Source organism: Propithecus coquereli, unplaced genomic scaffold, assembly GCF_000956105.1.
Source record: "Propithecus coquereli isolate 6110/MARCELLA unplaced genomic scaffold, Pcoq_1.0 Scaffold98, whole genome shotgun sequence".
NCBI lineage: Eukaryota > Metazoa > Chordata > Mammalia > Primates > Indriidae > Propithecus > Propithecus coquereli.
In genome coordinates this window covers 5,060,250-5,072,156 of record NW_012156173.1, presented here as the reverse complement: position 1 = coordinate 5,072,156, position 11,907 = coordinate 5,060,250, and the positions used below count along the sequence as shown (strand labels likewise).

The 11,907-nt window shown below is 37.5% G+C and overlaps 1 protein-coding gene across 1 annotated transcript in view; it reads left to right on the top strand.

Moving 5' to 3' along the window:
- AHI1 (Abelson helper integration site 1) overlaps positions 1–11,907 on the top strand; it is a 224,554-nt gene that overhangs the window by 169,242 nt on the left and 43,405 nt on the right. Inside the window, 2 exon segments of the mRNA XM_012665175.1 lie at positions 5,629–5,791; positions 9,264–9,364. Of these exon segments, the coding sequence (XP_012520629.1) occupies positions 5,629–5,791; positions 9,264–9,364 (264 nt within the window).

The following is an 11,907-nucleotide window of genomic DNA, read 5'->3' as shown; positions in this document are numbered from 1 at the left end:
AGTTTAAAATTTTTAATGCAATCATACGTCAGTTAATGACAGGGATACATTATGAAAAATACATCATTAGGCGATTTTGTCCTTGTGCAAACATCATAAACTGTACTTTCACAAACCTAGATGGTACAGCCTACTACATACCTGGGCTATATGGTATAGCCTATGGCTGCTGACTGATCAGGGTGGTGGTTGCTAAAGATTGGAGTGACTGTGGCAGTTTCTTAAAATAAGACAACGAAGTTTGCTGCACCAATTGACTCTTATTTTCACAAAAGATTTCTCTATAACATGTGATGCTGTTTGGTAGCATTTTGCCCACAGTAGAACTTCTTTCAAAATTGGAGTCGGTTGTCTCAAACCCTACTGCAGCTTTCTCAACTAAATATATGTAGTATTCTAAATCTTTTGTTGTCATTTCAACTATATTCACAGCATCTTCACCAAGAGTAGATTCCATCTCAAGAAACAGCTTTTTTTGCTCATCCGTAAGAAACAACACCTTATCTGTTCAGATTTTATCATGAGATTGCAACAGTTCATTCACATCTTCAGGCTCCACTTCTAATACTAGTTTTCTTGCTGTTTCCACCAAATCTGCAGTTACTTCCTCCACTGAAATCATGAAGCCCTCAAAGTCATCCCTGAGGGTTGGAATCAACTTCTTCCAAACTCCTATTAATGTTGATATTTTGACCTCCTCCAATGACTCATGAATGTTCTTAGTGACATCTAGAATGGTAAATTCTTTCCAGAAGATTTTCAATTTGCTTTGCCCAGATCGATCAGAAGAATCACTATCTATGGCAGCTGTATCCTTTTGTAATATATTTCTTAAGGTGACTTGAAAGTCAAAATTACTCCTTGGTGGGCTGCAGAATGGTTGTTGTGTTAGCAGGCATGAAAATAAGATTAATCTCCTTGTACATCTCCATCAGAGGTCTTGGATGACCAGGTGAATTGTCAATGAGCAGTAGTATTTTGAAAGGAATCTTTTTTCTGAGCTGTAGGCCTAAATAGTGGGCTTAAATTATTCAGTAAACCATGTGTGAACAGATGTGTATCATCTAGGTCTTGTTGTTCCATTTATGGAGGACAGGCATAATAGATTAAACATAATTCTTAAGGCCCTAGGATTTTTAGAATGGTAAATGAGTATTTTCTTCAACATAAAGTCACCAACTGCATTGGCCACTAACAAGAGTCAGCCTGTCCTTTGAAGCTTTGAAGCTAGGCACTGACTTTTCCTCTCTAGTTATTAAGGTCCTAGATAGCATCTTCTTCCAATATAAATCTGTTTCATCTTCATTGAAAATCTGTTGTTTAGTGTAGCCACCTTCATATTCTGGATAACTTGCTGCAGCTTCTACATCAGCATTTGCTGTTTCACCTTGTACTTTTATGTTATAGAGATGGCTTCTTTCCTTAAATCTCATGAACCAACCCCTGCTAGCTTTCAACTTTTCTTTTGCAGCTTCCTCACTTCTCTCAGCCTTAGTAGAATTGAAGAGAGTTAGAACCTTGGTCTGGATTAGGCTTTGGCTTAAGAGAATGTTGTGACTGGTTTAATCTTCTATCCAGACCACTAAAATTTCTCCATATCAACAGTAAGGCTTGTTTCAACTTTCTTAGCACTTTTAATTTTCTTTAAGAACTTTTCCTTTGCATTCACAACCTAGCCATTTGGTACAAGAGGCCTAGCTTTTGACTATTTCAGCTTTCTACATGCCATCCTCACTAAGTTTAATCATTTCTAGCTTTTGGGTTAAAGTAAGAGACATGTAACTCTTCCTTTCACTTGAACACTTTAAGCCCATTGTGGTTTATTAATTGGCCTAATTTCAATATTATTGTGTCTCAGGGAATAGGGAAGCCCAAAGAGAGGATGAGAAATGGGGGAAAGACTAGTTGATGGAGCAGTCAGAACACATAACATTTATTGATTAAGTTCACCATCTTACATGAATGTAGTTTGTGGCACTCCAAAACAATTACAATAGTAACATCAAAGATCACTGATCACAGATCACCATAACAGATATAACAAAATGAGCACATGCTGTTGGAAAAATGATGCTGATAGACTTGCTGGACGCAGACTTTCAATTTGTAAAAAATGCAATGTCTGTGTCCATCATAAAGTGATGTAAAGGACATTGGAAACTAAGAATGGGGGATGGTGGGTTGGGTGGGGGATAAAAACTTACCTATTGGATACAATGTACACTATTCTGCTGACAGGCACCCTAAAAACCCTGACTTCAGCATTATACAATTGATCCACTTAACAGAAACACTTGTTTGTACTCCCTTAATATTTTTAAATAAAAATTTTTTTTAAATGACGGAGCTCGTTGTCTGAGTTAAACACAAACAAAAAATGCAATGTCTATGAAATGCAATAAAAGGAAGCGCAATAAAAAGAGGTGTGCCTGTACCGAAATGTCAATAATAGTATTATGGCAACATGCTCCAAAGACAACTTCTTTGCTTTAGGGAAGGTGGCCTCACCAACCATCACCCTCCCAGGGATGCCAGCAGTGGAGTTTGATGACAAAGATATTATTTCTGCATTAGGAGATGACACGGTTTTACTAGTGTGGAACACAGTGCCATAAGTTGGTGAGGACCTGGAATGGATACAAGTGAGGCGTTGCCCATTTGTAATTCCAGGATGGGTTGGTAGTAAGTGGTTTGTCTGACATCATCAGGTTTGAGACTATACTAATCTGCTAGGGCTTCCATAACAAAATACCACAGACTGGGTGGCTTAAACAACAGAAATTTCTTTTCTCACAGTTCGGAGGCTGGAAGTCCAAGATCAAGATGCTGGTGGGAGTTGGTTTCTCCTGAGGTCTCTCTCCTTGGCTTGCAGGTGGCCACCTTCTCACTGTGTTCCCACGTAGCCTTATGCTCTGTGTAGACATGCTCTTGGTGTCTCTTCCCTTTTTTATAAGGACACCAGTCCTATTGATCAGGGCCCCACCTTTGTGACCTCATTTAACCTTAATTACCTCTTTAAAGGTTGTATCTTCAAACACATTCACATTAGAGATTAGGGCTTCAGCCTACAAAGTTTGAGGAACATAATTCAGTTCATAGCAAAGTCGTGGAGTATAGAACACATTTGTAAGTACTAGTGACCATGCAAAATTGATGTGCTGTATGTGGTTCTATAAGAAGAGAATAATCAGTCATTACCATAATAGTGTAATATGGGATCTTATAGTTCTTTTGGACTCTTGTACCTCTGAAGGGATTCTTTTATCAATAGACCCTTGTGGAAAATTTTTTGGATGTCAGTTTGATGAGCTCTGCGTTGTCAGAAGTCCACACAATGACACAAGCCTGATGTGGGACTTCCTAAATGACTCTGTTGACTAAACTGAATCTCTCCTACTCTCCTTCCCAACAGCCACCTAGAGCTCCGGATAAATTAGCATTCATGGGCCTCATATTTGCATAAGACTATTTAAAGTTGTGGTATTTCAGTGTACCAGAGCCAGGATGAGGAATAATAGGAAGAAACCATCACAGAGATTCCTGGGACTGGGTTTTGGATGGCATAAAAGGAGCACAGTGGACCTGCAAGTGACCCAGGATAGTTGGTCTTCTCAGGACAGACGGCTGCTTAAGTGCTCCTATCTAAAAATGTGTTTTATCCTCCTTTTCTCTCCACCACTTCTTCCTTTTGTTTGGTTCTAGACAAAGATGGCCTATAAATGTGTTTAGTTTTGGGGAAAACAAAAAAGAAAGACAGAAAAAAACTGGGTTTAAGTCCTGATTCTATCACTTTGTAGTTTACTTGACAGGTTATTAAATTTCTGTGGACATCAAATTCCTCATTTATAAAATAGAAATAAGGATACATGCCCTCATGGGGCATAAAGATTCAGTAAGATAACACCTAAGCCACTAAACATGGTACCTAAAACATGGCAGGCACTCAGTATATTTTAATTAGCTTTCCTCTTCTATGATAGTGCCAGATAGAATAAAAGAGAAGATATTTGAAGAAGGAAGAACAAAGAGAAAAGTTAAAAGTTCCACTTTTATCTCAGTGATTTAGTGTCAATATACTAAAGTTATAAAAATTTGTAAAGCTTAAACAACATCATGCATAGCATGTTGTAAATGAGGTACTGTGCCAAGCAGTACAATAGACATTGCATTTGAACCATTTGAATTAAATTATCGCTACTGCCCTTGTATTGTATAGTGACAGCAGTTAGGTTTAAACTTATCCATTAAAGTTGCCTGGTTGAGGAGTTAATAAATATTGTTAAATGAATTAAAAGTTTCCAGAAGCAGTTATGTGAACTGTAATGGAATCCTCTGCTTAAAATCCTTCTGTGTCTTCCCATTGGCCGCATTATTAAGTCTGAACTCCTTCGACATGCATGATACGACCCCTACTTATTCCTGTAGCCTCAGCTTCCTCTACCCCTTTACCTAGCTCTCACCTCTAATGCCCCAGACACCCACCATGTTGAACTATTTGGGGTTTCTCTTCCCTGGACTCTCACACATGCTGTACAGTCTGACTGAGACATACTTTCCCTCTCTTCACCTGTCTAATTCCTGAATTGCCCTGTAGTTCTCCTGTAAAATCTAAATGAGGTACCTGTTCTAGAAATTATCCTATTTACCGTGGTATATTTAGCCCCTAGCACAGTTGTTAAATAAATGAATCAGTATTCATCCTAAATGCAGAAGATTTTAATGACAAATTTCCATTACATATGTAGTTGTATAACCAATACATTTTCAAACATCATTTAAGTAAAAAGAAAAACAGTAGAATAAATATTATCTTTTTATACATGTTATGTCCTACTTTATACAGTGCATCAGATCTAAAATGGATTGCGGTCTCCCTGCTTTTAACTGCTATAAGGGATTTTTAAGTGCCTGTGCAGCCACTGTCATTATCATTTTTACTTGGGTTTTTCAAAAGAAAAAGAAATCAAATATAATGATCATCGTAACAACACAAAAAGAGGATTCTCATTGAAAGGCTTTTCCTTTTAATTTGTATCTAGTGAAAATAAACTTATATGGGTATTTTTTAAAGGTAGTGAGAAGATTAAAGTTGTTAATATAAAGCATCAAATAATATATGTGTATATAGAGAAATTTATCTCAAAAAGAGACATTAGCAATAAACCAGCAATCACAATAACGTTATGCAATCAGGTTGTTCCATTGAGCTTTTCCTTTTTGTAAAACTGTTGACCTTCTGAAGAATTTTTTTTTCAGATGCATCTGCTTAGCACAGAGAATGGAATATAAAGGTAGTATAAAACAATTCTGAGAAAGTAAATGGTGTGTGAGCTTTTTTTTTGATTTCCTTCACAATAATTTACTTTAAAAAATTAACATCTGCTATTTTGAAGCTAATGTTAGTGTATTGAATGTTCTTAACCATTTCTCAATCCCACAGTCTTTTATCTTGCTTCTCCTGCTGTGTTCCCACCGCCCCTGATCCCATTAGCAAACCTTGAAACAGCCTCAGACTTACCAAAGTACTGCTTTGGTTTCAGCTGCTCTTCTGCAAGAGGAAGTGAATGTTGGGGGTTCTCTCTGTGGCACAGTTGTGATAAAGCTGTGGTGGTCTTATCTCTCTCTTAGGTAGTGGCTCTTTACGACTACATAGCAAATCGATCAGATGAACTAACCATCCATCGCGGAGACATTATCCGAGTGTTTTTCAAAGATAATGAAGACTGGTGGTATGGCAGCGTAGGAAAGGGACAGGAAGGTTATTTTCCAGCTAATCATGTGGCTAGTGAAAGTAAGTTTTATGCTCCCTTCCTGGTTTACTAATATGGTATAACTGATAGTCCAAGATTTTATTGTTTTCTACCCTTTAATTTACTGTTTTTGTAACCTTTCGTATGTTTACCAATGAATGTTGCTTTTCATGCTCATGATGCGAAAAATAAAAAGAGGAGGCACTACCATGCTAGAAAGCTACTACATTCTGAGACTGGAACATTTACTTCATGGACTTCTTATTTTAGGGGATGTGCCCCTCTAACTACCAGCTTTCTTGTCCTGCTGCTTTGACCCTGCCATCTGCATATGCATGGTTCTGTCAGCTCTTCTCTTGCCACAGTGACTCCTCAGTTGGCTGGTATCTTAAGAACCTCTAGTTCCCTAACTCCCAGTCTTTTACTTTGGATACCTTAGTCCTGCTGATTACCTGCTAAAATAAAACTACAAGGGATTGTTTCATTCTCAACTAAATTAAGCCCTCATTTGTGAAAGAAAAAAAAAATGAACTAGAGAATAAATTCTAAATGTGAGTTTCTGACAGCTATAGATTCACTGCTAGGCCTTGAGGTGAAAATAGAACATAGCTTGAAAATAAAGAAAATAAATTAAAACCCATCATTAAAGGGGACTAGTGCAGAAGTGCTTCTGCAGAAGAATGCATGTTATCCACAATTAACTTGATAACATGTTAGGAAAAGCACAACACTCAGGGGTCAACCCAAAAAATCAACTTCTAATCCTAGCTCAGCAGTTTATACTGATAGGCCTCAGTTTCCTCTTAAAAATGGAGAAGTTGAGCTGTATCATCTCTGTAAGCTTTCTTCCAGAAACATTAAAATTATATGGTTCTGATTCAAAATGTAGTATAGGCAGCCTTGAAATTGAGAACAATCTATGTTTTGAATATTTATTAAGTCTTTTATTTCTGCAAAGAAGTAATTGTGATAAATAATAATTGGTTTTTAGACTAGTCCATGAAACCCTATTTAATCCAAAACCATGACTAAACAAAAGTACTATTGATTCAAATCTAAGTTCTGAATTTTGAGAGCAAGAGATGAAGAAAAGGAGGAAGAAGAATTTCTTCCACGATTGCCGGGTTCTGGGCTAGGCCTAGATAAAATTTATCTCTGGTACCCTCCCACAACCCTGTCTGCACTCTGTGCTTCCCAGTGCTCCCCTCCCCAGTCTCTCAAGTGCCCGAAGTCTCATTGCAGCTCTCCTTCTCTGCTCATCTGCCGCCTTCAGCAAACTCCTCCCCTCAAAAGTGCTCAGTGTCTCAAAAATTACCCACTTCTCTCTCCCATAACAAAATTGATAATTTCTTCTGTGCTGCTGTTTTAATTATTTTCTTCTAAGTAGTAAATAAATGATAACTCTTTAACTCTATTAGAGGTATATTTTTATAGAGGAGGCATAATGGAAAAAACGTAAGGCAATGTGAAAGGAAGAAATTTTAGGACAGGTTAATTCCCAAATAGGCATAAGACAGCATTTAAGTCCTATAAAGCTCAGCACTTCTAACTTCCAGATTGTCTAAAATATCCAGGTTTCTTCCCTCTCCTTCCAGTGATGGCTCTCCTACAGGATCAACAGCTAAGGTTAAGAAGGGGTAGCTTCTATTTTTAAATCAGGAGCTACCTACACATAGTCACTCTAGAATATGTCTGTAATTTTAACTAGGTATTACAATCTATTGTTCCTTTCAGGTAAAAGAGGAAACATTCAAAAATTATTCCACTTGGCAACATGAAAAGATTGTGTATCTCCAGGCAGGGTGGTATTAAGTGCCCTAACCTTAGAATCTACTTAGTTTGCAGAAATAACCTCTTAGGCTTGCAAATCTTGAGAGGCTACACATACTTATTCTACAATGAGTTAAAAGCTAATAACATTTGGTTTTCTTCCATAATAGCCAAAGTCAGAACTCTGAAGCATATTGCAGTAATGGTTGATGGCTATATACAAAATTCCTTGTCTCAGTAGTGACCATTCTTCAACTGGCATAATTCCTTATTGTGGCTTAGAATAATTGATGTTTTCTTTTGGCATCAGTCACTGCTGCTTGAAAAGCTTTGTTAAGGCCAGAACAAACAGGAAAAAATCTCAGAAAAACTGAGAATGTGATTGAATTCTCACACTTCGTCAGGGGTTATTTTCCTTTCCCTTTTATCCTTTTTACCTGAATTTAACAAAAACTCAACTGCCCAGTTTAACATTAGAGAAAAAATGACTGTCAGCAGCATATTCCACTCCAAAAATGGTAGGACAATCAAATTGTCCTTTGATTTGTATCTAAAGCCAAATATGCAGAGCAAATATCTAGGGGGGTATATATAGGAGCAGAATCTCTACCCACTGTTCAATTGAGAGCCACATCCTTTAAGAGAACAGCACAATAAAAGAAGTTGGTACCCCATTATTATAAAGAACTTACTCTCTTTGTTTCTTAAACCACTGGAAAGATAAACATGATCAGCTTCCCCTAATCACATCTAAAGCCTTTTTCAATAAGAGATAAAGAAACCCAATAATAAAATCAACCCATACATAAAGCCAATTAATATGTCTCAAAATCTTAGTTGTATAGTTTTGATCAAATATATTTTAGCAATTTCTCTGAATTCAGAGTTGCTCTTAACCAAAACAGATTTACTTTTTAATCCTTTAAAATTCCCACATAGCTCTTTAAATTCAATACCCTGCTTAGATGCAATAGATTACAGAGATATCTAATCTTAGTTATTATAAGAATCTTAGATTCAACACTGTATAGATTCAGTATCGTGTATAGTCCTAATTCTGTGCTTACTCATTTCATACCATCTTCCCAAATTATCCTTTCTTCACACCTCTGCCTGGCAAAATCCTACCTGTTTTTCAGAGTCTGAGACACCTACCACTTCTTACATTAAGCATTTTCCATCCCCATATCAGAGTTTGTCTTTGTAATTATCTCTGTTTCAAATAATGTCACATTCTATTTTTTATTAGTTATTTGTGAACATGTCTGTCTCTGACCAGACTCTAAGCTCCTTGTGAACAAACACTGTCTTGATCATCTTCATATATCCTCCAGCAGTACCTAACAGATAACCTTGCGTATAGGAGGTTCCTGGTAAATGTGTATTGAAATAAAATGAAATAAGCATCTGCATGACCACATAGTAAGTGAAAACGATACCTTCTACATTTCTGAAATCCCGCTGATTAAAATTTTCCAACCATAGTTATGCTCTTTTGATAACTAATGTGTAAAACTACAAATTGCCATAAATAAGTTCTAGGTAGCTTGTTTTTACCGAGGAATTGGATATCAATTTAATTTTTTTATACATATACTTGTTTACTTCTTTTTTCCTTGCAGAAGTCACAGTCTGCAATTAAATTTCTTTAATTTCATATCTGCCCCTCTCCTTCATCGTTTTTTGCCTGCCGTGGAACAGTGCTTCTCAATTTGATTATATGAATTCCTTTTTCAATTTCAGCACTCTATCAAGAACTGCCTCCAGAGATAAAGGAGCGATCTCCTCCTTTAAGCCCCAAGGAAAAACCTAAAATGGAAAAACCTCCTTCAGCTCCTCAAAAGGTAAATGTTTTCAAGAATATGTTTTGCATATGAACTTTGATTTTCACTCTCTCTGGATAAAATACCTATTTTTCGTGCTTATAATCCTTCATTGTTTACATTATTTCCTTTGATCTTGGCACCAACATTGTGTAATGTATAAGGCAAATGTTATCATAGCCATTTTCCAGATAAGGAAACTGAGGAGGCTCAGAGAGGTTAAAGTAGACCCCCAAGTTACAGCGTAAGTGATGAGACAAGGACCCAAGGTAGAACTTGTGACTTTAAGTGTGATGCTATTTCCACTCTGCACTTGTTTCTTTAACTGTGATGCTGACACTGTCATGAGCTCCACTTGGGAGACACATTTATACTGGAGATCACTGGAGTCCACAAACTAAAGATGTTATATCTTTCTGGAGCATTCCTTTCACTTGCTAGTAATTTAAAATGTTTTCCAGTTAAAATGAATGTGGATATATTATCAACCTGAGAAATGTCATGTATTTAGTCTGTGCCATCAGATCTCTCAGGGATATTAGTCAGTATTCCTCTGATGTTAGTAATACTGTGGTAGGAAAGTTTATTAAACATTGTACCATCATATATATTGCTTATTAAACTTGTTTCATGATTTGACATTAGCTCTTGCCTTAGACTGAATAACTTCACTGCTTCTTGACATCATGAAGTGACATAGATATATTTTTTACAAATATATGTCATGTACATATCATTACAATGTCATGGTAAAGTTTTTTGGTGAACCTGACATGTATCATTCAGTCATTCAGCATGTATTTATTGAGTGCTTACTTCCACGTTCACACTCTATTAGTCCCCTCTGAAACAGGAGTGAGTAGGCAAGGCACTTGCCCCTAAGGGGTTTTACAGGCTGGTGGTGAGACACCTGAAAGCAGGCAATTCTAATAGCCTCTGGTGGGAACTACGATGAAGATACACGCACAATGCGTTGTGAACACATAGAAGAAACCCTCTTAAATCTGCCCTGGGGAAGTCTAGGAAGAGTTCTCAGAGGAGGGAATGCTTGACCTAAGGTATCTAGGATGAAAAAGCTTGTTAGGTAGATGAAGTTAGAAAAAACATTCCAGCAGAGGAATAATGTGAACAGATTCGCATGTTAAAAACATTATTTTAGTGGCCTCATAGTGGTTAGATTAGAGATAGCTAAGACCTAGGGCAAGCAAATTAGTTAGGAATCTATGGAAATAAAATATATTTAAAAAACCCTGAACTAGTGGGGTCGGAGGGGAGGGGACATAAGCTATAATTAACAGAATTTTATGATTAATTGGATGCGATTAGTGAAATTGGAATCTAGGATTTTGCTAAGAGCCCTAGCTTATACAACTAAATAGACAGCAGTACCACAGAAACAATAAAATTAATAAGGAAGATTTGGGGAGGGACAAGGAAAGGTGGGGGGAATAGGAGATGATAAGTGCAGTTTTAGATATCTCAAATTTGTCAGTAGTGTCTGGAGTGCTCCCAGGTAGAAATATTAACTATGGAGCCAGAAATGTAGGACCGGAATTTGAGAGAAGGTAGAGCTTCAAAATCAAATGAGGAATTTGAGAGGAGGTAGAGCTTCAAAATCAAATGAGGAAGTAGTGTATTTGGTGTCTTATATCAGTAAATGGAAGCTTGTAATGAAGGCTATAGTCCAGGAAGAGTGTTATAGAGCTCTAAGATAAGAAGGTCAAGTATTGAAGGATAGTCAAAGGAAGAGGAGAAGATCAAAAAAGAATAAAGAAAAAGGAAAACAAAAAAAAAGAAGTATCCTGGGAAGCTAGGAGAGAAGAGAGGTTCAAGGAGAGTATAGTGGGAAACGGCCAAGCAGTTAGTTTGTCTAAGCATTTGGTAATCAAGAGGATCCTCGTATTTTGCACCAGTATCAGTAGAGTGACAAGGATTGAAGAGAAGATTAAAGGTTGAGTAGGGTCTCAGCAAGTGAACTCATGGAAGTCATTCTCAAAGCTTCACTTTGAAGAATAAAAAAAATCGATTGAGGCCGGGTACGGTTGCTTACGCCTGTAATCCTAGCACTCTGGGAAGCCAAGGCGGGAGGATTGCTTGAGCTCAGGAGTTCAAGACCAGCCTGAGCAAGAGCAAGACCCCATCTCTACTAAAAATAGAAAAATTTGCCAGGCGTGGTGTCACGCACCTGTAATCCTGGCTCCTCCAGAACCTGAGGCAAGAGGATGACTTAAGCCCAAGAGTTTGAGGTTGCAGTGATCTACAGTGACACCACTGCACTCTACCCAGGGCCATGGAGCAAGATTCTGTCTCAAAATAAAAAAAAAATATATTGAGCAGTGGCAGGAGGGAGACCTGGTGTCCAGGAATGATTTTTTAAATATTGGAGAGACACATAAAATTATATACTAAAGAGACAACGCTAGTGGACCAGTTCAGGCTGAAGATAGATAAAGAACACCAAGGAGGCTGGGCACGGTGGCTCACGTATGTAATCCTAGCACTCTGGGAGGCTGAGGCGGGAGGATCGCTTGAGGTCAGGAGTTTGAGACCAGCCTAAGCAAGAG